This window comes from Ursus maritimus, unplaced genomic scaffold (assembly GCF_017311325.1).
Source record: "Ursus maritimus isolate PB19 unplaced genomic scaffold, ASM1731132v1 scaffold_8, whole genome shotgun sequence".
NCBI classification, from domain to species: domain Eukaryota; kingdom Metazoa; phylum Chordata; class Mammalia; order Carnivora; family Ursidae; genus Ursus; species Ursus maritimus.
This window is the reverse complement of record NW_024426996.1, coordinates 2728110-2754015: the sequence shown is the minus strand read 5'-3', so window position 1 is coordinate 2754015 and position 25906 is coordinate 2728110. Positions and strand designations below refer to the sequence as shown.

The 25906-nt window shown below is 38.5% G+C and overlaps 1 protein-coding gene across 7 annotated transcripts; it reads right to left on the bottom strand.

The window, feature by feature from the left end:
- Positions 1–1367: 1367 nt before the first annotated feature.
- LAMTOR3 (late endosomal/lysosomal adaptor, MAPK and MTOR activator 3) lies at positions 1368–16963 on the bottom strand. Of its 7 annotated transcripts, XM_040625413.1 has the most exons (9): positions 16441–16949; positions 16079–16124; positions 13079–13113; positions 11519–11596; positions 8186–8239; positions 6992–7050; positions 4833–4966; positions 3722–3785; positions 1368–1942 (listed from the first exon to the last, which is right to left on the bottom strand). In XM_040625413.1, exons 2-9 carry the CDS (start codon positions 16085–16087, stop codon positions 1869–1871), a joined length of 507 nt encoding a protein of 168 aa, XP_040481347.1. In that variant the 5' UTR covers positions 16088–16124; positions 16441–16949; the 3' UTR covers positions 1368–1868. The 7 variants fall into 7 exon arrangements, with proteins under 7 accessions (XP_040481347.1, XP_040481348.1, XP_008705423.1 ...); XM_040625414.1 differs by lacking the exon at positions 3722–3785 and having other exon boundaries at positions 16441–16963; XM_008707201.2 differs by lacking the exon at positions 8186–8239 and having other exon boundaries at positions 16441–16946.
- Positions 16964–25906: the final 8943 nt, after the last annotated feature.

Below are 25906 nucleotides of genomic sequence, written 5' to 3'. Positions count from 1 at the left end.
TTGTGAACATTTCTTAATGATTTTCACCTACTTACTTTTCCAGATAAACTGTAGAGCAATTTATCTATCGCCTTCAAACAGAAATTTTAATAGTAGCTGTATTCACCATGCAAAAGTAGTGTTCACCATGCAAAGGTTAAAAGTATCTCCATTTATGACAGTTTCCTTTCCCGGGATTTTTAGGTATACAATAATCATTACCTGAAATTAATGTTCTACAGTACACATTAGCAACAATCTCCCAGACACTATTCAAGAAAAATCCAGACAATGGGAATTCTAGATTGTAAAAGGCACAGCTCGTGCATTATTACGAACTATTTCTAGCTCCCTGACGGGCACACATGCCCTCTTGCCTCTATGTCCACATAAAGACTTGCCCAATTTAAATGCCCCCCCTTCTGGGTTTCAATAGCTTGGCAGCTGGAGGGCTTTTTATCACAGCACTTCCTATACTTGTTTTTATTTACTGAGCTCTAAGTTCTTTAAAGGAAGGTACCACAATTTAGTTTCCTATCTGTATAGAAAGAAGAAGCAGGGAGAGGGGGAGAGGGGGAGAGAGGGAGGGAGGGAGGGAGCAAGCAGGCAGGCAGGCAGGCAGGCACCAGGCTGGCTGACTCCTCACTGCACAACTCCAGGGACAGCGTTCACACACTGCACACGAGAGGCTCCCCTGGAGCACAGAAATAGGATGGGAACTGTCCTCCTCAGAATTCTGCAATGGGGCAGCTCTGGGACATGGCACACAGCAGGTGCTCGATGCACGTGCACTGAACTCCACCAGTGACAAACTCTGATTGTCAAAGAACCTAGGAGGAAACTAGCAACTCTGAATGATGGACTGCCTTCCTGAACGTAAAGGGCATATTCTAGAACAAAGATACTTCTTTTGTAGAGATTGAATGAGGCTCATGGATACGGTTTGCTTTCCAACTGACACTAGGTGAAACAGTCTCCAAACCAGTATCTATTAGCAACACTCGCTGCTTTTTCATGTAGTTGTGAGAGTGAATTCAGTTAATTATATTCTTTAAACTTTTAAAAGAAGCCGGAAAAGAAACCTATTTAGTGCTCAAACTATACTTTAAAAAATACTATTTTATTTACACTCACGTATGAAAAACAAGGCTGTACTACCATGTGTACGTACATACCAATACTGGAAGCAGAATTCAATCATGAATCACTTCTAAATTTTACAAAGAACACACAAACATTACAGCACCGATTGGTTATAGAAAGCAGAGTGGAGCAAATAAACCGTTAGCTATCATCTTCAATTTTCATTAAAGAGCAGCACCCTCTGAGAAGAATCAAATTGGTACTATTCATCTAGGTTGGAAAATAATATATACGTAGAAAAGTTAGTGATTGTACTGATTTTATTACTTTTACTAAGCCATTTTATCTTCCTCACACTCCATGCTAAGAAATAAAACAATATAAAGAAAAATATGTCCTCATTATTATTCACAATTAAAAGGGTCTGCTTCACTCTGCAGGCCTGGGCATACTATATAATAGGGAGCACTTAATGGCTCAAGTGGATCCGAGTACCATTTTGATTCTGACCCACTGAATAGAATCTCATGCATATTTGTGCCTGGATTAACTCCATGGGAGCTGTGATGTACTGAACCATCTCCGTGGTATCCCCAGATCTCACTACATCAGAAAAAGACCCTGCACAAGAAAAGGTATCAATCTATCCATAAATTATATCTATAGGCTCTTTCTTTAGTGTCAGGTGGGAAAAGGGGCCCTTTCTTGAGTACATGGATACAAGCACTGTTGTGGTCTAAAGATTGCTGGATTGATATTGTGTCTGTTATAATGAAAATAAGGGGTACATCAAAACCACTGCCGGATTAAGAAACTTCCACAACTTGTCTCAATTCTTCGAATAACGGAGCAAGTTCCTTTTCTAGGCTGACAATGAGTCCTAAAACAGAGATTAAGAAAATGAGAACATTAGAAAAATGTTCCTGAAAAAGTCTTTGACTTCGATTTCCTCCTGTCAAAATTTAGTTACTAAAGAGCAAACAAGATCTAGCTTATTCCCCATAAGTAAAGCAAAATACTGTAATTCTAACTAATCAAAACCCCTTTTCATTATGAAGTTTATTTTCATCGTCTATTATTAAAGTAAATAAATGAAAAATATTTATATGTATTAGAAGATATAAAATGAATTACATGCACTGAAATATTGTTAGAGTTTTGAAAAGAAAACTTTAATTTATACTTTATTGTTTCAAAATCTGTACTGATTCAGAAATGATCTAATATTTTTACTTAAAAAGGTGCACTTTTTTCCTGAACAAATTTTAATGGACTTTATCAAAACAGAGGGAGACAGCCTGCTTCAACCTTGAGAAAAGAAATACTAGAAATTTATTTTATAAATTCAGGAAAGCTGAAGCATAAATGAGTATTTCAAGTGAAAAAATTAAGTTTAAAGATGAACGGTAGGAGTATAAAACATACACTTCCATGTTTAAAATTCGGCGCTGAATCTGGGAGGCAAAGTAGTCTAGAAATGAGCATATCTAGCTTCTCCTTGGTTTACCAGAGTGAAAAGCTCTATGTCTTATATATCTCAGACACTGTTTGTCTTACGCTCAAAGATCTTCCTCTATTTCACGGAATATTAAAAGCATCGGGGATTCTCAAAAAAAAAACTGTTCTAGATACTAAAATATAATTCTGTACATTATCAACATTGGTAACAACTGATGATTTAGTACATGATGGTGATTCATCACAACTGAGGTTTAATATACTTTAAACATCAACACCACTACTATCCTATATAATTTACAAAGTGTTTTCACATAGAGCATTTTACAGTTTCAAAATATTTAGAAACGGAAGAGATCTTCTACATCAAATCTATACTCCTCATTTTAAAGACAAGGAATCTAAAGACAGGTTTCAGTGACATAGCGGGACACAGACTTGCTCAAACAACTTGGAAAGAAAAAAACAGAAAAAGAATGCGTAACAGTTCTAAACAGTAGCCAAATCTAAAGGAGTCAATACTTAAAAAAAAATAATCCCACTTCATCCAAAAGGGAGTATGTAAATTACAGGATACAGGCATTATTTTAAACATAAATATCCAGCGAAGGCTACTGGATATAATGGGATCTTACGATCTGCTATAGAAAGTACAGCTTCCTGGTGTTTGTTCTCAGATTCTTCGACCCTCAGGAAGAACACATGTAAGTTCATTCTAGTCACACTCTCAGAATTCTCAATCACATTAATCTTGCCCACTATCATTCAAGGTTTTACAAACTCTAATAGATGGGTCTACATAGACTTGAACTCATCCTTGACCATTTTAAGTGTCTGGTTATCTTCTCCACTCTTTTTGTGTTTTCTTAAGCTGTTTTAGTGTGAGCAAGATGTAGCATTCAAGGGGTGAAGATAATTTATACTCTCCTTTTTATCGTAAAGGATCACCTACCCATATAATGTCTCACTTGAACTAGAAAATAACCCCATGAAACAGAGAAAGCAGATTTTAGCTACATTACAGCTAGGGAAAACAGAATTCACAGAAGTTAAACTTTTCTGGAGACCAAGAAATAGATGGTGGAGCTGGGCCATGAAGTCAGCTTTTCTGACTCTAAATCTACTGTTCCTGTCATATTAGACTGCTCAGATATGGTGTTACAAGAAATTAAAAGCTGTATTTAAGGTAGTTAAAACACACCTGTATTGGCATTGCTGCTGGCTATGAAACTCACCACCAAAGGTAAACGATTGAATTGAACCACCTAAAAAGAAAGTAAGATCTAAATAATATGTTATTCAAATGAAATACCTTAATCTTTCAAAAGTTTTATTTAAATGGCCAATGTGTAAGATGCTACCTACCATCATGTAATATGAAAGAACAACAAACTCACTGAGTCTCTCTTAGAGACATTACCATTCCTCAGCCTTCAGAGATGGGAAGGCGGGACTACGTCATTATCGTCACTTTAGCTCCCAAGGCCCAGCAGTGTGCCCATGAGTACATGGCAGGGCTCCAGAAACACTTGATAATTAAATGGCTGAATCAGTATTTCTCATCCAAGCAGATCTACCTTCATGATTTTCCTGCTTCCTGAGTACCACTATTACTTTAAATTTGAGTTTACTTCAAATCAACTATCGTTTAAAAAAACTTAGCTTCGAGCTGACCCTTACCGATGAAATTAAAGGTCAAAAGCGTTGGTTATCTTCTGCCTAATACACATGAAAATATGAACTTTTAAAATAAAAACATCACTTGTGCAGCACCAGCAGTACATGAATCAAACTCTGCGAAACCGCTCTAAGGCCGACGCCATCAACTTACTCTAAACAAGAAGACGCAGCTAGAGATGAAGAGGTGTGTAGCAATGAAATTCCTTCACAGCAACCTCACTCATATAGATCTTCCAAACCAAATGAAGGCATTCGCAGCAATAACAAATTTCAATAACACTACTTAGCCATCAAGGGAAATTTTTTTATACCACAAAAAAAGTATGTAATTTGAGAAATCACATGTGTTAAGCTAAGGGCACCATCTACTGGAGGTGACGGTGACCTGACTTCCCTTTTTAGGATAATGTACTTTATTAATATACCTCTTAATTACTTTTCCGCATTAATTAATGCCTGCTATAAAATGTGAAGACGGTTACTACAATTCAACATAACCAATTTGAAGGCTAGGGTTTCAAAACGCCACCCACACTTCAAAACTAGAATTTAGAGTAACAACGTAAGCTTTTTCATAGAGAAGACACGACAACAGTTGAAGGTAGCAAACCAGTCAATAATTATGAACCTACCTGGTAGGTGTTATAGTAACAGATGATACTTTTATTTTTTGAAAGTCCAAGTTTGCTCCCTTGGTCTGTTGCAAGGGCGAAAGTAGATAAGAAGCCAGGTCGCAACGCATGCTCTGGGGCACTATCATTGGCCACTGGAAATACAAACGGTTTAAATAAAAATCATGCAGTGCGTGTGATAGAACTTTACAGCACCCTTTCTGTTTTTTAACATAAATCAGTGAAAATATTGAGCTCAAAGGCTACTATGCTTCACAATACTGAAAATTGTATCACGAATTGGGCCTCACCAATTTAGGTGAGAAAAACTGCTCAGTCAGAAATCGAGTGATCATAACCAAGGGAAGAAATACTGATTGTCACAATTTTTTTTTGAAGAATATTGTTTATATTTTCTTAATATCTACTTTAAAACACAAATTAATCAGTATGTTTAATAAACTGAATATTCTGCTCAACCGAGAGCCAAGCTAGAATAGTGAAAGAAGCTTCCAGAAAACATTTGCTCTCATAAACCTATAGCAGTCTCACTTATAGACATTAATAATTTTGCAGCTGGCCATCTGTTTTAAGTTTCTTTCACTCATTAAAAGACCTGAATGGAATTAGTTGTAGCTTTAACACAGAGATCCTAAGAAAGAACATTAGAGCTGGAGATTATGTTAATTTTGTTCAAAGCCCTCATCACAGAATTGAGTAAAGGCAAAAAGGCAGGCGACTTACTTGCCCACGGCCACCTATGTTTTATGGTGGGCTAGAACGCACACTGAACCACACATCAGAAGATAATGGGTTCTATTATTATCTTGTCACTGACTCATGTGCAACTTTGCACTAACAATGTACTCTTTGCACTTGACCATCTTTGTTTACAAAATGAAAGAACTAAATTAAGTGATTTCTACACTTCCTTTCAATTCTAAGGTCTAAAATTATCTGACATATATGATAACCTCAGGTGGAAAAGAAATTGTAAACAAAATGTCAAGAAACTCATTTAATCTTTCCTTGGGAAAGCTATTACGGCGTCCCTACAGAACTACGAACATCCGTGTGATGATACCTTAAGACACAAATAGTAAAAATGCTCTTAATACACACTGATTCAGTGACATCATATATACTTGAAGACAAAAGCTGAGGGCTGCCTGGGTGGCTCAGTCAGCTAAGCGACTGACTCTTGATTTGGCTCACACCATGATCTCAGGGCCCTGAGATCGAGCCCTACGTTGGGATCCGGGCTCTGGCTCCAGCCAGTCTGCGAGTTCCTCTCCTTCCCCCTCTACCCCTCCCCCTGCTTGCCTGCACATATGCGCACACACTCTCTCTCTCTCTCAAATAAATAACTAAACTCTAAAAAAAAAAAAAAAAAAGCTGAAAATCAGGCAAAAAAAATTTCGTTTTCCAGGTTAACAAGCTTTTCTTCAGGTGAGAAAGTCTTGTTAGAGCCTCGTTAACGAAAGTAAATTGTGAAATTAAAAGTTGAAAAAATATCTTATTTCCAGTAAAGAAGGAGAAAAGCAACAAAGTTTCAACAAAACAATGAACATATATTAATTCAAATGTAAGGAGGTTTATCCCAAAACCACTAGCAGTAACTGATTAAAAAATATACATTGGGGGGCGCCTGGGTGGCACAGCGGTTAAGCGTCTGCCTTCGGCTCAGGGCGTGATCCCGGCGTTATGGGATCGAGCCTCACATCAGGCTCTTCCGCTGTGAGCCTGCTTCTTCCTCTCCCACTCCCCCTGCTTGTGTTCCCTCTCTCGCTGGCTGTCTCTATCTCTGTCGAATAAATAAATAAAATCTTTAAAAAAAAAATATACATTGGGGGAAGGCTGTGTAACACATGTAGCTGCATACAGGCCCAGTCTCAGCACTGACATTTACTAATGTTTACCTTGTACCACTAATGTCTTTCAAGAAAAACTAGGCTTGTGATAAATCCATGCTTAAACTCTCGATGGTGACACAATCCATTCAACATGTAGCAGGTGATCCAGCCTTCAACATCCAAAAGCAAACATCTCCCGCCAAACTAAGACCTTCTCCTGGATTTATTGAAATAGCTTTTATATGCTTGCTTTCCGCATTACTCAGACCTAAATACGTTTTTATTCAAAAGCAAACATGATACTGGCATGCAGGCGCTCAGTCTTACCTTTAATAACGGGGACTCCATCTCTATCTGACACAACAATAGCATGGAGCCCTTCAACACTAGAAAGAAAAAAAGAAGTTAAAATATTATGAAACATTTCATTTTCTCAAAATATGCACCTCAAAGTCATTATAGGGATTTTCATGTATATTTCTGAAAATCTATGTCAACTCAGTTACTGACCTCATAAGTTTCCAGATGTCTGCCAAAACTTCCAGAAATTGAATAAACATGTGTATTATTAAAATCTTAAAAAATTTATGCAATTTATTGATAAGATCTAAAACACAGATACTTCTCCATTATAATTGCTACTTATCTTTCCATTATTTACGAAAGTATGACAGGTTATCAGCAGTAGCTATAGTGACAATGGTATCAAGTGCCGTCAAGATATCTGTGGGTTAGGAGAGCCTATAAAAGGGGGGCTGATTTAGACAAGTGGGTCAGGGAAGGCTTCCCTGAGACAGTGATAGCTAAGCTGAGATGTTATGGCACTGGTCCAGAGAAGAGGGGCAGAAAGATTGTTCTAGGCTGAAGGAACAGAATGGAAAGAATGAAGGTCATGTTGCAATCTTTTCAGCTATGCCTACATAAGAAGCAGTAAGCAGAATGGTCAGGACTATAACCATTTGGTCCAGTCTAGGCTCTCCTACATTTACTATTTATGCTACCCTGGGCCAGTTATGAAACCTCTGTAAGCCTCTGTTACCAATACGGAAAGGGGACAACTGTACTTATGTAGCTATTGCAAAATTTAATAAAGTAATGCATGTAAAGTAGAGGCTGGTACATAGTTAAAATTCAAAAATATTAATTATTACTAATTAGCATCAGACTGTCATCTGAGCACACTGACAATTTATTAGTGCAGTTTAAGTATTAACTCATTACAGAATTCCTAGAGTACAAAATTACAGTGTTAAAAATTAGAATGGGAAAACATTCTCAAACTTCCAGCCCCATAATCTCATAATATCCAAGACTGCTACTCAGAAATATGTTCAACGTTCTTACTGTAACCCAGATTATCCATTCCTTATTGTGTTAACCTTAATGTTTTAAGTTAGAAATGAGGAATAGTCATCTTAAGATACTGAAATTAAATTTTAAAGAACCAGTGGCAAAAACTTTTAAGTCAGAGAAGTGTTATTAAATTTTGAGGAAATGTTATAAACACTACCATTTACGAACCTCACGTTAAAAGTAAGAATGATGTTCATAGCAGCAATGTCCGTAAGAGCCAAACTGTGGAAGGAACCGAGATGTCTTTCAACAGATGAATTGATAAAGACGATGTGGCCCATATATACAATGGAGTATTACTCAGCCACCGGAAAGGATGAATACCCACCGTTTGTATCGACATGGATGGAACTGGAGGGGATTATGCTAAGTGAAATAAGTCAAGCAGAGAAAGACAATTCTGTTGTTTCACTCATATATGGGACGTAACAGTGCAGAGGACCGCAGGGGAAGGGAGGGAAAACCGAATGGAAAGAAATCAGAGAGGGAGACAAACCACGAGAGACTCTGGACTCCAGAAGCCAAGCTGAGGGTTACAGAAAGGAGGGGGGTGGGGGGAGGGGGTGACCGGGTGATGGGTATTAGGAGGGCATGTGTTGGGATGAGCACCGGGTGTTATACACAACTAATGAATCGTTGAACACTACGACAAAAACTTGTACTATATGTTGGCTAACTGAACATAATGAAAAATAAAAAAATAAAATAACGTAAGAATGATGAAATAACCGTGTATAAATATTTACTGGTATTATTTTTTATTATCATTCTAACCTGGAATTATCTACAGATTAAAATGTGCTCTGTAAGGTTAATGTATAAAACAAATTCTTCTAACTAGGTTATATAAAAGTATATCCTACTGATACTTGCACACATAGAAACTACTTTGTCCCGTTATCAACAGCAACATCACCTGAAATAGGAAAGAAAACTGGAAACCTGTCTATCAAGAAGGACAAGTCCAAAAAATCACGACACACACACAACAGAACACCCTGCAGCCATTAAAAACAAAGAAACAGCTCTTTGCATGTACTGGGAAGGACTGACCTAAAAGGTATATTGTTAAGTGAAAAAACAGTTTTGAATAGTGTGTACAGGAAGTAGAACTTTTATAAAAACAAGTGTAGGCATGTGTATGTATATGTTGTGATGGACTGAATGTTTGTGTCACCCCCAAAATTCGTTATGTTGAAACCCTAATCCCAATGTATTTGGAGGTGGGGCCTTTGGGAGGTAATCAGGAAATGGGGGGGGGAGCCCTCAGATATCAGAAGAGTGCCCTTACTTAAGGCTAGAGAGCTAGCTAGCCCTCTTTCTACCATATAAAGATATGGGGAGTCTGCAATCTGCAACTCGGAAAGGGGCTCGACCAGAACTGAACCATGCTGGCACCTTGATCTTGGACTCCCAGCTTCCAGAACTGTGGAAAATAAATTTTGGTTATTTATAGGAAATCCAATCTATGGTATTTTGTTATAATATCCTCAACTAAGATCCAAGTGTAAATGTGTAAATATGTGTGTTTATAGACATGCCTGTTTACAGGTGCGTCAAACATCTTTGAATGTACTGGGTGTCTCTGAGAGGGGAACTGTGTGGCTGGGGGGCAGGGCTAGGAAACTTCTCACTATGTCCTTCAGTTAACTTCTGAATCTTGAACTTTATGAATGTACTGCCTCCTCAAAAGATAAGCAAATTAAAAAGCAGGTAAAGAGTACTACAAAAAATGTTTAGAAATATCTCTGTCACCATAGTTTCTTTTCTCTTAGTTTCAGTTAATTAACTTAAATGCCAACTAATGCACCAAAAGAGGAGGCAGAAATAAAGACTTTCTTTTTAACAGATTTTAAATTCACAGAGATAAATGCCCAACAAAGTAGAAAAATTACTCACATACTTAAAATATCCACTTAAAGAAATCAGGTCACAAATATAAAAGATGTTTCCAATTCTACACATGGTGAACAAAAAATAACATGAGTAGATTTTACTAATAGTTGAAAATAAGTATGCTGCGTTAATAGGTACACTGTATGCACTTCCAGAAGGAATTAAATGTTATGAAATATTCTGCAGACACCTAAACCTAAAGCTCAATAAAACAAACACTTCTATTCCAAAAAAACAAATGTTGCATTTGTAATCAGACATCATACTTCGTTTTATATATATAATAATGTAACATTTGGTTATTTTAAAACACAAAAAGTTGTGACTGTTAAAGCCTGAGCCTGCTTTGGGTCACAACTAGACTGAAAAATACAAATTCAAGGACTATATTTAGCAGGGAATTTAAAAATGAACAAAACCGTATTCTATTAACTGACTTGTTGTTGAGAGGTATGGCGGTACAATTAAAAGCATGAACCCGCAGCTCTGAAGCCGAGCTGCCTTCGTCCAAACCCCTTCATTTTACATACAATTAGCAACAAATCAAAATGTACGTTTTACTACGTTTCTTTGTAAGTGTTCAATATTATTTCTTCATTTCTCTAGCTTTTGGGATACAATAAGCCTACTTTCAAGAAAAAGTCATGAATGAATACGAACCAAAGCAGCCTTGGTCATTATGGGGGAAAAAAAACCCAAACTAAACCGAAACACATGATCCTAACCCCTTTCTTCCACTATACAAAGATTTTCATCACACTTTTACAAATATACTTTTTACAAATACCAACTATGCTTCTGCTCCTATATTTTGTTGCCAGTGCAGTATTTCCCTCGAATCCTACTGGTCAGTTTTACCACCCTTTAAATATTGCTAAACTTCCAATCAGGCAGATACCAACACAGAAATCCTTCGTTTTGTACAGTTCCAATATGGACACATTTTAGTTCCCAGAGCTGAATTAAATAACACCACTCCCCTGACAGCATGGCTCAAACTTCAGGACAGAGGGCATATTACGTGAGTAACTGCATACAGTACAAACCCCACTAACTCTTCATACAAATCACCACGTGAATAACTTTGTCAATGACAGATGCGCACCGTGTCAAGAACCAGTCCCGTCACTGCTTTCAAAGCGTGCTGGTGGCTGGTTCCTCCGTGCAGGCAGGGACGGTAAAACACGGAGCGCTATCTCCTTGTCGCCCAATGATAAAGCATATGGTATTAAAAAGAAAAACAGAACTGAAATCGGGAACTGGCTAATCACGATGACATACAGCAAAGGAAGGAAAGGTGACAATGCTAGAAGTGAAATGCAAATAGAAAGTAAACACTCGGAGAAGGCATAACAGCCGAAAGGACGCCCACCCTTTCGCTGTGTGCACAAGACGTGCAGCCAGAGGAACCCCGTCCAAGCGCGCTCACCGACAGGAAGGGGGCACGGGTGGCGAGGAAAAGGACGACGCTATCCTAGAGGAAGGGACGCTGGCAAAAAACCTCGCACGGCATCGACAGTACAAAGGACAAAATGGTGGGGGCTGATCCAGTCTGAGAAAGGAGTACGGCAATTCGAAGGCACAGAGAAGACGCCTGCTCCTTACCTTAAGGTTGTCCGTTTCCTGTATTTTACCGTGTGTGCAAAGAAGTAGGAACCGTTCAAACTACACTTGAGGCGTTTTCTCCAAAGAAATAAACACTCTATTACTCAATAATTCCACTGTTTTTAAATTGCTGTGTATTAAACAAATACTGGTTTTAGCATTTGTTTCCATTCCCTCAAATAGAACCAACAAAAGAGGTTTTACGGTTTTGACAAAATTTTCTAAACATCACAGACCAACGGTCCTTCCCGCAGGGATTACTAAGACCGCTCCGGACGGTTCCAGCACAGTCATCTTTGCGGCCCTGCACTACTGTGCAAAGCCAGGACTGCCTTCCCATCGTTAGGCTGGCAACAGAATCAAGTACTTCATGCTTCCGTAATATTTCCCTCCTGAATATAACAGTATTTTCTTCTTGAATACAAACATACGTAAATGAAACCCAGGAGATAGTATTAATTTCTACTGGTTTGTAGTCAGGGTAAAGGCACAAGTCAACAGCAAACCACACCAAACAGTTCAGGCAAAAATCCAAACAAGAGAATTTTTTTTTTTAACCTACCTACAGAAGTAAACTGACATCCAAAACCTTTTTAAATTTACACACTTGGAGAATAAAAAAAGAAGGAAAAAAAGAATCTCACCACATATTGTGCAACATTACACCTCAAAGGTTATTCGATCATGCTGGAATGTGAAAATGGAGGTCTCAAGTCCTATTCCTCTCTCTCACATCCGTAACTCTAAGGTATTATTTTGCACTAAACTAAATGTGAATTTTAATACAACGAAAGTGACAAAGTCCTCTGAACCACAAAAACATCTAAAAGGAAGTCTGCGGTCCTTCACACAGAGCCTAATTGAAAATGGCGCATCAAATGGACTGGGTGCAGGCACAAGCAAGCCTTGTGATTTTCCAAGTATGAACTGCTGTCTACATCTAGCATTTGTAGGTTATACAGACTCGGCAATTAGGTCTTAAAAGTTATACTAAAGGAGGGGCGCCTGGGTGGCTCAGTCGTTAAGCGTCTGCCTTCGGCTCAGGGCGTGATCCCGGCGTTCTGGGATCGAGCCCCGCATCGGGCTCCTCCTCTGGGAGCCTGCTTCTTCCTCTCCTACTCTCCCTGCTTGTGTTCCCTCTCTCGCTGGCTGTCTCTATCTCTCTGTCAAATAAATAAATACAATCTTTAGAAAGAAAAAAAAAGTTATACTAAAGGAAAGGCAAGTTCTAGGGTTTTTCCCCTTAAAATTGCTCTCACTACTTCAAAGCATAATCCAGTAAACTGCTATGATAGTACATTTGAAAAACTCTAACATGGCAAGAAATCTGAGTTCTAGCCCTTTGGCATTCACAAGCTGTTTAATCTCAGCTGTCAAGCTCAAATGTCAGCTCAAATGTCAAAGGACATTTCTTGTGCTACCTAGTGTTAAGTATTTGAAAATGCTAAATAACAATATGATATATACATACTTAGTCTAAAATAAATAGAAACAAAATGCTACATAAAATCAACGTATATAATGCAGAATTTATTTAATAACAAATTAGTAATTTTTTACCTTGGTAATTTTTTATACAGGAATCGCTTTAGGTCCTGAAAGAGAACATAAAAAATCATATTATAACAATATGCCTTGTACAGGTTCCCTAGATACTGTCCTGTCCACATTTCATGTACTTTAAATCGTCATTCATAATTTTCCTTGCCTGTGTGTTTTTTTCTTTTTGATTTTGATACTAGTTGTGTGACTTGGAACAAGTTACTTAACCTTTTTCTCTAAGTCCCAGTTTCATTACTTGTGAGAAGGGATAATCACAGAACCTACGTCGTAAGACTGTTAACACTTATTGAGAAAATGTATGCAAACTGATTAGCATATCTGGACAAATACATACTAGCTGTAAAATTAGTGCATATTTTTCATACTATTTTACATCCTGTTGCTACTGTCCTGTTCACTTGAGAATATATTATAAACCTCTTTCCACGTCCCCACATCACCTTAACAATCCTGGGTAAAGGAACTTCTTTGAAACTCTGTTTCTTTTCACGACTAAAGATAAATGACAACATGTGTCAAGTGTTAAGCATGAAACAGAATTAGGATTAAAGAAATAAAAGACTATTTTAATTCTTCTCACTGCACTCTCTCACCTGGGGAATATCATAGACAATCCAGCTATCAATTAGGAGGTCTACACAGGTAGATCAGGAATCTGTTGTTTTGAACCTCTAATCCCCACTATTCGCCAAACCTGAATGTTCATTTTATTTCATGTTATCACCACCATCTTACCTCTGCTCTTATCTTAAATACACACATTAAAACTCAACTCATTGTTTCACGTGAAATCCAGATTTCCTCTATCTCTTCCTGTCTCCACTATTGGCACTACCCATTATTCAGGTCTGAAACACAGAGTAACATTTAACCCTAACCTCACCTTTATCACTGCTAAATGATTTGTGAAGTCAAATGTTTTTAAAATGATCTCTTCCTCTCCTTTTCTTTTTAAAGATTGTATTTATTTATTTCACAGAGAGAGACAGAGTACAATCAGGGGGAGCAGCAGGCAGAGGGAGGAGAAGCAGGCTCCCTGCTGAGCAGGAAGCAGGCTGAGTAGGGAGCCCGATGCGAGGCTTGATCCCCAATGCGAGGCTTGATCCCCGGACCCTGGGATCATGACCTGAGCCAAAGGCAGGTGCTTAACTGACTAATTCACCCAGGCGCCCCTCTTCCTCTCCTTTTCAACTGACATTACAATTTAGGTTCACGTTATTACTTATGACTTGTGCTTCCTAACTGGTATGCTGGTCTCCCACTTCTATCCCATACAGTTCTACACAGTGCCAATGGCCATATTATTCTCCTTCTCTAGCTGGGTTAGAGATGCTTCCCAGATGATTCCCTGTGCAGCCAAGGTTGAGAACCAACGTCTGAACAGCTCTCCACTGTTTAATAATTTCTCTACAACTTCTTTTAACATTTGAGCTTCTCTACAATATGGTCTACACCTACTTTTACAGTCCTGCTTCCTACCACTCCCTCATACATACTCTCAGCCCAAGCAGAAGTGGGTTACTCACAGCTCCTCCACACACATCTTTTCCTTTCCTACCTCTCAAACTTTGCTTACACTATTCATTTTAATAGTAATTCTCTATCAATCTTACTTTAAGAAAAACTGCTACTCATTATTTAGCGCTAATTTGAACCACCAAATACTCCAAACAGGCTTTCCTGATAAACACCAGATGTAATCCCTCTCTCTTTTGAATTTTCATCCAATAATGTACATACATTTATGATCACCCGCCTACTATAATTAAAAAAAATTTTTAAAACCCTTATGGAGGGATGCCTGGATGGCTCAGTTGGTTAAGTATCTGCCTTTGGCTCAGGTCGTGATTCCAGGGTCCTGGAATCAAGCCCCACATCAGGCTCCTTGCTCAGCAGGTAGCCTGCTTCTCCCTTTGCCTGCCTGCTCCCCCTGCTTGTGCGCTCTCTCTCTCTGATAAATAAATAAATAAATAAATAAATAAATAAAATCTTAAAAAACAAAACAAACCTTACGAAGAGGAATTATACCTTAATCATCTTTATTTCACCCACAGCCCTTATTACAACAACCTCTGCAAGGCAATGCTCAACAGATATGCAGTGATTTGACTATGCCTGGAAAATAAGGTCTCAAGAACATAATGGGAGACACTCCAAAAAGGAGTGATAAAGGCATGCAAAGTGCCTAAACACTCAAACACATAATCTTACAACCTAAAAAGAAAAATCACGCTCATATTAATGTTGAACGATCATTTAGTCTAGTGGTTAAGAGCATAAACTCTGGACTGAGGACAGCCTGGGTTGGTATCTTGACTCTACAACTTACCAGCTGTGTAACCTGAGGCAAGTTAGGTGATCTTTCTATGCCTTAGCCTCCTCCCTAGAACACAAGGGCAGTAACAGTGCCCACTTCATTAAAGTTGTAAGAATTAAATGAGTATATGTTCAATGTTTAGAAGAATGCCCAGCATGTAAGTAAAATAACAACAGGATGTAAAATATTGACACAAACAGTAGTACTATTAATTCCCTGTTGTTTCTAGTAACTAGTACCATTAAGTTTCCTAAACTTACAGTTTGCGTTTTATTGCTGTGCTAAAGAGGTATCCGTTAAAAATCATCTCAATTTGCTCCAATGAAATCTGGAGTGACATCAGGACCACTTACTGGAAACAAGTAGATTCACAAGCAGCAAAACATTTAGAAATTCAAACGGTATTCAGAGCCTCTCTTAGGCCCGCTGGACTGGGGACTGGGAAGAACACAGTTCTCTCAACTCAGACACCTTAGCGTCCTCCAGTCCCACTGTGGGCACTCAGGACCCCGCAAACCTCTTCGTATTAGTCACTCCAGAGTCCACAGAAACTACGACGCGGGGGGGCGGGCTAAAAAGGAAGCCAATTTCTCCTTGGGAAGCTCTCCTCTCCCCGCCCCGCGGGCCTCCACCAAACTCCCCACCCCTCCCCTTCCTCTTGTGTGGGGGTGTTAACTCACATCCGCCATGACGAACCCCTTTCTCCCGCAGGATCAATCTCCACTCCTGGAAGAGAAACTCCTGGTGATTCTCCCCTCCAGACTTCCTCCCACCTCCAACCTGGTAAGCGGGGACCGCTCTCACCCGGGCCAGGCAAGAAGCCGCGGCTCGGGGACTCGCACCAGGGAAGCCGCAGTGAGGCGGGAGTTCCCAAACACCCACACGGTAGCTGGGATGCCCTCCCTCAGTCCACTGCACCCTCCACCCGCGAAGATCTAGGCCCAAAGGAGAGGGGAATGGGAGTCCTCTCCCTCCCTTGCATCTCACCGCCCGCGCCGCCTGCGGGCCCGGGACGAATACGGCGCAAAGCGGCTCGAGTTACCTGGCTTTCCGGGAGGCGGTGCTCCCTTCGCTGCAAATTCGGGGACAGCTTCAAAGACAGTCTCCTTTGAAAGCCGTCGTCACATGATTTGTGACCCCCTCCGCGCTCCAGGAAGCACTTCCTCCGCCTCCGAGGCCCGATGACAGGTTTCCGGGGAGGAGCCCGGGCCTTTGGCGTGGGACGCACCCCGCCTCTCCCCGCCCTTCTGCGGGCTGCTCCCTGCGCCTGCGCAGACCGAGGGACTTGGGGACACAGGCCGGTGGCTGGAGGGTTCTTGGAGATCGTGGGGCACTAAAAGATCCGCGGAAAATGTATGCAAGAAGACGTTGTGTGGGGAGGGTGCATAAATTTCATTTGTTTTTCAAGGCGTGTTATCTTAAGACCTTTTCTTGTAGATAGTTGTTTACAAGCTGAACTGCAAGCAGGATTGCCTGTGCCTATAAGTCCCAGGTTCATGGGGCGCCTGGCTGGCTGAGTCAGTGAAGCTTATGACTTGATCTCGGGGTGGTGAGTTCCAGCCCTGCTGGGTGAAGAGATTACTTAAAAATAAAATCTTAAAAAAAAAAAAAAAAGCCCCAGGTTCATAAGTTTCTGACCCCCATGCCCTACACTGCCTTGCCTTTCCAAGGATGCCACCCACGTGTTCTTACTCAGGGTCTTGACTAGATGGAATAGAGGAGCCATGGGCTTTCTGGAGTTTTCACGGTTAGTTGTGTAACTCAACATGTGCAGATAATGGACACCTTCTTTCATTGGCTCGTGATTAGAAGGCTGTGCCTTCTAAGTTGTAACCATATTATTTTTTGTTTGGTGTCTTGCTCGTTTGCACATGTAACAAAAACCTACAATAGCTGGTAAGAAAACGAAGACTATGGGAACTTGTTAATGACTCATCTTCAACTCCCAGTCCCTAAAAATAGGAGTGCAAAAGGAATTAACTCTAGCTCAGGACATGGTGAAGAGCTGGGATACTAATCTAGTTATCCTTGAGATGAAATGGTAAAGTACAGCTCTCCCAACTGTTACGAATGACCTCCTAATTATTACAAGTGAACTTGACAATTCATAGCAACTCACATCATTGAAGTTCACTTCCTTTTCCTTAAACCCTTGATTTCTTAGCTTCTGGGATACTGCATTACTTATTTTAGGTCCTCACCGATTCCAGTTTCCTACTTCTTTAGGGAGCATCTTCTCACACGTCACATTCCCTTGACTACTACTATATGTTACCAAGAATAACTGATATTTGTGCTTAAGTATGTGTCATCATTTCGTTTGTTTTCCCAATGAGACCGTAACACCTAGAAGACGGGTCATGTTTTGGATTTTTTTTCCAGTTTCCTACAATGCCTCAATGTCTTGCAGACCATAGGCAACTCATTCAGCATTTGTAGAATAAAAGTGATTAAAAGAAACTATTAATCCTGGCCCTGACTACAACTTCTTTTTAAAGCTTTTCTTTGGTTTCCGTTTTTCTCTTTCCATATTTTCCTGAGAATGTTAGTCCTAAGTCTGCACCTTTCCTCAGAGTTCTAGGTTCACATTTTCGGCTGCTTGTCAGTTGTTGGGTATTTCTACATACATGTCTTGGAGTCAGCTCTGACTCAGAAGCTCCAAAAACTTCTCCAATGAACCCTTTTCCTAATGTGTGTCTGTATTATTTCCATGATTCTACTAGTCAGGTGTCATGTTTGACCGCTACCTTTTGTTCACCATGTCCACTTTTCTTCCCTAACAATGATTTTTTCATCTACATGTTTTTTTCATTTCTTCATTCAAACCATTATTTAGCAAGATGATATTAATAGTCACTTAGTAATGGCCAGATAAACCTTCCCAAAGCAATGCATATTACTGCTGCTCAAAAGAAATCTTTACTGATGTACCATTGCAGACTGATAAAGTTGACAGTCTTTAATCTGGCACAAACATATTCTATTTTACTTCTGAACACATTCTAATGTGAATCCTATATTCCAGCCAAGCTGATTACTTCACCCTTCCTTCAGTGGTTATTATTTCTCCACACTGGTTCTGGAGGATTCTTTAAACTGAAGTGTTTATTTCTCTTGTAGGGGAGGAAAAACATACTTACACCCTTCTACCCTCTTAGATTCCATGGCTGGGCCTAAAAGTTAATTGACAGATTATCTGGTGAAAAACATACACATTTATTTAATATTTTTATGTGTATATGGGAGTGTGCAGAAGGAAATAAGGTCCAAAGAAGTCATTAGGCCCAAAAGTTATATACCTTTTTATACAAAGACAACAAGTTGTGGGGATGTGATAAGAAAAGGGGCTTGGGTAAGGGACAATGAATTGTGGGACAGTGATTATGAAACATATGGGTGAAGCCAATGGAAGATAAGGATTATTTTAGTAGGCTTGTTTGTACAGGTCCATTTTGGCGTCAGTCTTGCGTCTGGTGATAAGAATGTTCTCTTCCTGGTACAGGAGCGCACCTTTCTCACAGGAAATTTTATGACCTGTATTTTGGTAAAAGGGGAGGTCAAAAAATCCTTCCTGCATCTGTTTTCTTAGTGCCATCAGCTCAAAATAATCAATATGTGTAAGTGGTGGGGCGCCTGGTTGGCTCAGTCAGTTAAGCGTCTGCCTTCAGCTCAGGTCATGATCCCGGGGTCCTGGGATCAAGGTCCTCATGGAGCTCCCTGCTCAACAGGGAGTCTGCCTCTCCCTCTGCCTCTCCCCCAGCTCATGCTCTTTCTCACTCTCAAATAGAATCTTAAAAAAAATAGGTCTAAGTGGCATATTTTGAGGTGACATGTTCTGAACCCTTGCACTTTCTTAGATATGAATTTTTCTTTTTTTGAGAGAGGGAAAGAGTGTGCATGCATGTGGGTGTGCAGGCACGGGGGTGGGGGAGCAGAGGGAGAGGGAGAGAGAATCTTAAGCGGGTTCCATGCCCAGAGCAGAGCCCAATGCAGGGGCTAAATCTCATGACCCTGAGACCTGGGACGAAATCAAGAGTCAGATGTTTAACCAACTAAGCCACCCAGGTGCCCCTCTACCTGAGATACTTAAATCTTGGTTTCTGATAACATCTTCTCACACATCACATTCTCTTGAATACTACTATATGTTACCAAGAATAACTGATATTTGTGTATAATTATGTGTCATCGTTTTGTTTTTCCAATGAGACCATAACGCCTAGAAGGCTGGGTCATGTTTTGGATTTTTTTTCCAGTTTCCTACAATGCCTCAATGTCTTGCACTCCTTAGGCAACTCATTCAGCATTTGTAGAAAAAAAGTGATTAAAAGAAACTATTAATCCTGGCCCTGACTACAACTTCTTATCCACCCCTGACCCTCACCATTTGCCCCCAAGTTTAGAGGCAAGTGAAAATATGAACTCTAGCAAGTTCTTTTAATTTCTGGAAGTGCTATTTTTCATTTGAACACATTCCATCCTACTGACCTCAATAAATGATAGTTGACCTGGAAAATACTGATTTTTTTCTTCTTCTTGGGTGGCAAAAAAGGGAGGGCACAGCTTTCCAAGCTCTCCAAATACCACAATGTCCTCAAATTGAAAGAACAAAGATTTCTAATCTCCGAGTGTGGTGGCTTCTGAATTATGGCAGTCAATAGGAGATTGATCTGTTTGAATTCACTCACTGCCACTGGTATAGGTGTAGGGGAAATATGTACTGGCCTAAAAGATTATCAGCACTATGTACCAGTTCTCCAAAGTGGGGTGTACCATATGATTCCTGAGGTTCAGGAAGAAACTAGTAGAAACTGTATACATATGCACAGAGTTTTTATCTCACCTTTCAAATTTTCTAGTACACAGCATACCAGAGAAATAGTATACTAGTATATATAATACATGAAACAAGTTAAACATGCACATGTGGTTAAAGTTCTAACTTTATTGGTTGTATCAAAAGCCTTTGTTTCTGCTTATTTTTAGCTCAAGTTTCTCTTAGCTTTTGTGTATGCCAGAGATACCTCAACTTTTTTATTCTTCTTTTCCATGAAAAATTACTAATCATCTCGGTTTAGGTTGGCTCCACTATTTGTGTGAAAATTCTAGTTGGTATTCAAACTTGTGGGGAAGAGAGTCTTGCTGATTTTCCAACATACAAAAATGAAATTTTATCACTTAGATTGGCCAAGTTGGAAAATGTCTTGCTAATATTGATTCTGGCTATGGTTTGGGATTTGGCCCATTGCGAATACAATTATAAGCTTATATGCAGTAACTTTCTCTTTTACTCTACCACTCATTGTCATCACACCCTGGATTTAGGCAGTCACCTGAGAAATCACTAACTCCTCTGATCTCTGGCTTGCATACAATAGACAATCCATGAATCACTTACATGTCAACAACATAAACTCCCCTACCTTCTTTCCTGCCTGACAGAACCCGAACTTTGGATGAGTTCAATGAGTTGTATTCCACTGCCTATGCCCAGGCTGATGGGTTAGGCTGGAGAAAACACACACAACTAAACAGACTGTAAATTCTGTCACCAATCTGGGACTTGTAAAAATCCGACTTTTTCACTCGTCAGCTGACTCAGCGAAAAAAAAAATCCTTCAAACTGTCTTCTTTCTAAGTGTTTATTTTTCTTTTCCTCTCCCCCACTTTATACAGATAAACTGCTTATTCATCAAGCCAATGAAAGCCATGACATCTTACCACCAGCACCACAAATCCACCTGCCTTTGCACCCATCCTCCATGCATTCCTTTCTGAAAGAATGCTGGTGGTCGCTTAGCTACAATAATTCCTCCATCTGTCCAATGGACATAATATCCTCCTGGACGTATCAGGCACTTACTGCTACTATCCCTCTTTTTCTCTATCTTTGCTCTTTCACTTTCTACCTGACCCTTTACATCAGAATGAAAAACAACAGAATAAAACAGATCTCTCATGCAATAAATAAGATCTCATGTAATTAATAATTGAAAAAATAAAAGCCTTCTTTAGAAACTACATCCTCTTTCAGCTAACATCCTTCTCTACTCCCTTTCACAGCCAAATTTTTGTAAAGTTCTTAATTGCTGCCTCTATTTATCCCAAATCCAATCAAATAAGTTTCTTGACTCTACTTCCTGAATATCTCTCAAAATCACTCACCAGTATTCCTACTCTATTCCAAGCAATGATCATCTCTCCTTTGCCAATAACTTCTTATCCTTCCTACATTCATGTTTGCCCTCCAGTCTTCTCTGCACAATAACTAAAACGATACTTAAAATCTCAAATCTCATTATGTAACTCCCTCCTCAAAAATCTCAAAGGTTTTCTACTGGCTTAAGATAAAGTCCAACTATCATCATCATAATTTATATACGGTCTTATGGAACTTGGCCCCTATCTTATTTTAATTCTCTAACTTATCCTGCCTTTCCTACGCTATAATCATACGAGTTTGTTCTCATGCAAGTTTGTTTTCACGTCCACAAAGTTTCTACGGCTTTACCAACTTTGCACACTCTGCCTGAAATGTATCTCTAGCATTCACCTCACTCCTACTTGTCTTGTCTTTTGGGTTTCAGCTTAAGCTCACTTTCTCAGAGAAACTTTCCCTGACCCTCCCACAGTAGGTTACGTCTTCTAGATATGTGCTCTCATTGTACCTGGTAATTTTCTTTGTGGCATTCACCATAATTATAATTAGTCATTTACTTGACATTTACTTTCCTGGCTAGATGTAAACTCCATAAGGATTTCTGTCTTGTTCAGTGATTAATTCCCAGCACTCAGCTCACTGCCTGGGATAAAACAGGCATTCATACATTTGTTGAATGGTTGAATGAATGAAAGAAAGTGCATATTAACAATATAAAACATGATAAAAACACATCCTTTACAGTGAGAACAGACCTTCTTTTTATTCATATATTGAGATAAACTGCAGAGACTGAAAGACAAAAATTCATCACAAATCATTCAGCAGAACATTCATTAAAAATCAAATGCATTTTCTGTAACAGAGTTCTCACACAGAAAATTTTATTTTATAAGTCTGATATCACATTAAGTATTTTACAAATCAGACATTTTTAAATCTAATTGTATAATCTTGAATGCACTATAGACAAATAAAGTAAGATCTCCTTTACCAGTTTCACTTCATTTAACTTATACAAGGCTTCCATTAAAATTCCATCACACCTTGAAAATTACCTGCAGCTTTTAAAAAACACATGATTTGAACCTTAAATGGAAGAAAAGTCTTACATAGCCATCCAAAAAATGAAAACAAAACAAAACAAAAGGTAGGAAGTATTTCTTAATATAAATAAATTACAAAATATCATTTACGTGTGAGTTTCTTTCTTCTCATTGGTATAGTCAGCCAACTCAAAAACAATTCCTTTTGAAATCAATGTGTAAAATACTCCAGTGTCACCGGAAAACCTCTATTATTTTAGTGGTACTCTTAAATGGCGAAGTAGAATCAGACTGGAATGTCCCAACTCCTGTGCCACAGTGAATGAGACTTGCTCAAATTCATGCCGGGTGTCATCGCTGTGCAAGTACCAGACAGCTCGGCAACCAGTAATCCCAATAGTTCATTATAATTTACTAGATGAGACACTTCGAGAAACACTTCTTACCCCTACATAGTTCCATTGCTAGAGACAAAAAACATACAGTTATATTTGGAGTATGGGCCTTCTAATAGGAATCTCTGTTTTAAAATTTGAAAAGGATCAATGGAAAGAATTCACACCAATGAAATTCTGTGGAATGATTTTCAAAGTTAGAAAGAAGAATATCCACTGCTAATGGAAGCCCTGCTCTGTGCAAACATAGTGTGGTATATACTAAACAATCACACATTTGAGGTATTAGCTGGAAAAATATATATATATATATACACCTATACATGGACACAGCCACAGAATATTCACAAGTCCATTGGCCCCAAAACCAGCAGATAAGAAAATTAAATGAGAACGAACCACATACCAACAGGAAAAAGTTACACACAGGGAACTTACAAAAAACGTGGTTATATAATCCTTAATATAAGGAGTATGTTTTGAATTAATGTTTTGAGGGAAAATGTTTCCATTTATATGAAAGTGTCTATGTAATAGTAATGGAAACCAAGAAGGAAGGCTGAATTCTAGGACTGTGTTGCCTGTCAGATTATTAAAGGGACGGGCAAGAATTCCTTGAAGATCCTCATTCTGCTCACTTTTCCTTTGTAATTACAAATTAGAATTTAAAAAGTTTCGTGAGTTATTGTTATACTACTCTTTCCTTTTTCATTGGTTTATAGAGAATTTTATGGATTTTCACTAGACAATAGTCCAATGTGGCCAACAGACACAGTTTTTTAGCTATTTAGTAAAGATTAAAATTCAGGTTTATTGTTCATTTTCAGAAGTTTTCCTCTTCAGATAAGAAAAAAGATTATGAATGCCCTTTCAGTTTGCTTCACTCAGGATGAAGACAGATGGTAATACGAACCTAAGCTTCATTTTGGAAGCTGAATAAACGCAAATTCTCCTTCTGAACCATATGGTCCTTTGACATAACACTTACTTAACTGGAAAGATGGCTCATTTGGTTCTCAGGTCAACATCAAAAAATATTTCACTGCCTTAACACAGGTGGGAGATATTTTTTTAAAGGAAATATGGGAATACATTATTAATAATATGTCACAGTTATTAAATAACAGCTGCATTTAAAACTATTACAGATCAACAAAGAAAAATTGAAGAGGGTCATCATTTCTCTCACTATACACTATTTTACATACTAGTGGAACTGAAGATTTAACAGGAAGAAAACTTAAGCATAAAAGTGCAATCACAGTAAAGGGCTAGAACTCCTCATTCCTGTTCCTGTGAACACCTGAGCTGACACAAAAGCAGAGTGGCTTAATGTACTGGCATATATATGCCTTAAGGACTTACTCTTCTCTACCGAGTCTGTAAATTACAAAGAAAAATGCAGTGATTATGAAACAAATACTTATTTAAGCATTCAAATGAAATCTGTTCCCAAAATATATTGTTTTTATTTATTAGATGGATTAAAACTTGAATTTTCTCATTGAGAACGAAATTCTCAGATTTCATCAAAATAAATTCTGAAGCTTATAAGCGACTAGCACCAGTCTACTTCGGAACTAAGGAATCAAAAAAGGAGGAGAAAAGGTACTATTTACTTTCCCCCAAATCCTCATAAGGACAACGTTTGTATGTATGTGTAAAAAGAGATAAAAATGTTAAGCATTAATAAATATAGTTGCTGCCAAACTTCTAAAATACCAGTTAGAAAAGCTAGTAAAGCAGTATTCAAAGATTGAAAGCTTTCAAGCAATGGTTAAAATGAACAGTACAAGCTATCAAATGAAATTGCAAAGCTCGTGTAGTAAAACTAAGATGGCAAAAATGTTGGGATTTTTATTGTAAGAATAGCAAACATGAAAATCTTACATCTCAAGATAGCTCTAGTCTTCTTACTTTGTAAAACTAACCCAAAATTCTAAGACACTTGGTTGGACCTTTACACCAAAATATAGATGACATTAAGGACTTAATCTTTCCTTGCATACTTTATGTGTGGCTTAAATTATCAGGCACTCGATCAGTTATTTCACACAGCTGTTTGAAAATTTTATTTTATCAAACACATTTCCCCAAATATTTTACAAAATGTGATGGAATGCAGCAATGCAACTGAAATATAATACTGTCCAAAAGCCATATATGACTTCATAATATATAACTTCACTTAACTTGATAACTTCATCTATCCTCATAAAGCCAAGATTAAGGGAAAAAGAATCACTCAACAAGAGTTCAATTCACATTAGTGTTAATCACAGTAGTAAATTTCCCATTAAAACTGGAAAAATGAATGGATGAATTTTTTTCATTTAAAGTTTTCTATGTTTTTGAAGACAACTATCATATGATTTCTCTCATCTATGGAACATAAGAACTAGAATGATCAGTAGGGGAAGAAAGAGATAAAGAAAGGGGGGGTAATCAGAAGGGGGAATGAAACATGAGAGACTATGGACTATGAGAAACAAACTGAGGGCTACAGAGGGGAGGGGGGTGGGGGAATGGGATAGACCGGTGATGGGTAGTAAGGAGGGCACATATTGCATGGTGCACTGGGTGTTATACACAACTAATGAATCATCGAGCCTTACATCGAAAACCGGGGATGTACTGTATGGTGACTAACATAATATAATAAAAAATCATTATTAAAAAAAAAAAAGTTTTCTATGTTTTTGGATGTATATGAACTTTCAAAGTTAATTAGAATGCTATGACCTTTTCTAAAAATTCATTCTGCAGGCTCAAGAACATATTTAAATTTGTATTTTCTTTTAAGCACTGCTATTTTTTTTTTTTATTTAAAAGTTGCATTTCTAAAAGAAAACTGGTGAAGCTGTCCAGTTTTCCTAGGGCGGTATGTTGTTTAGTTTAACTCACTAA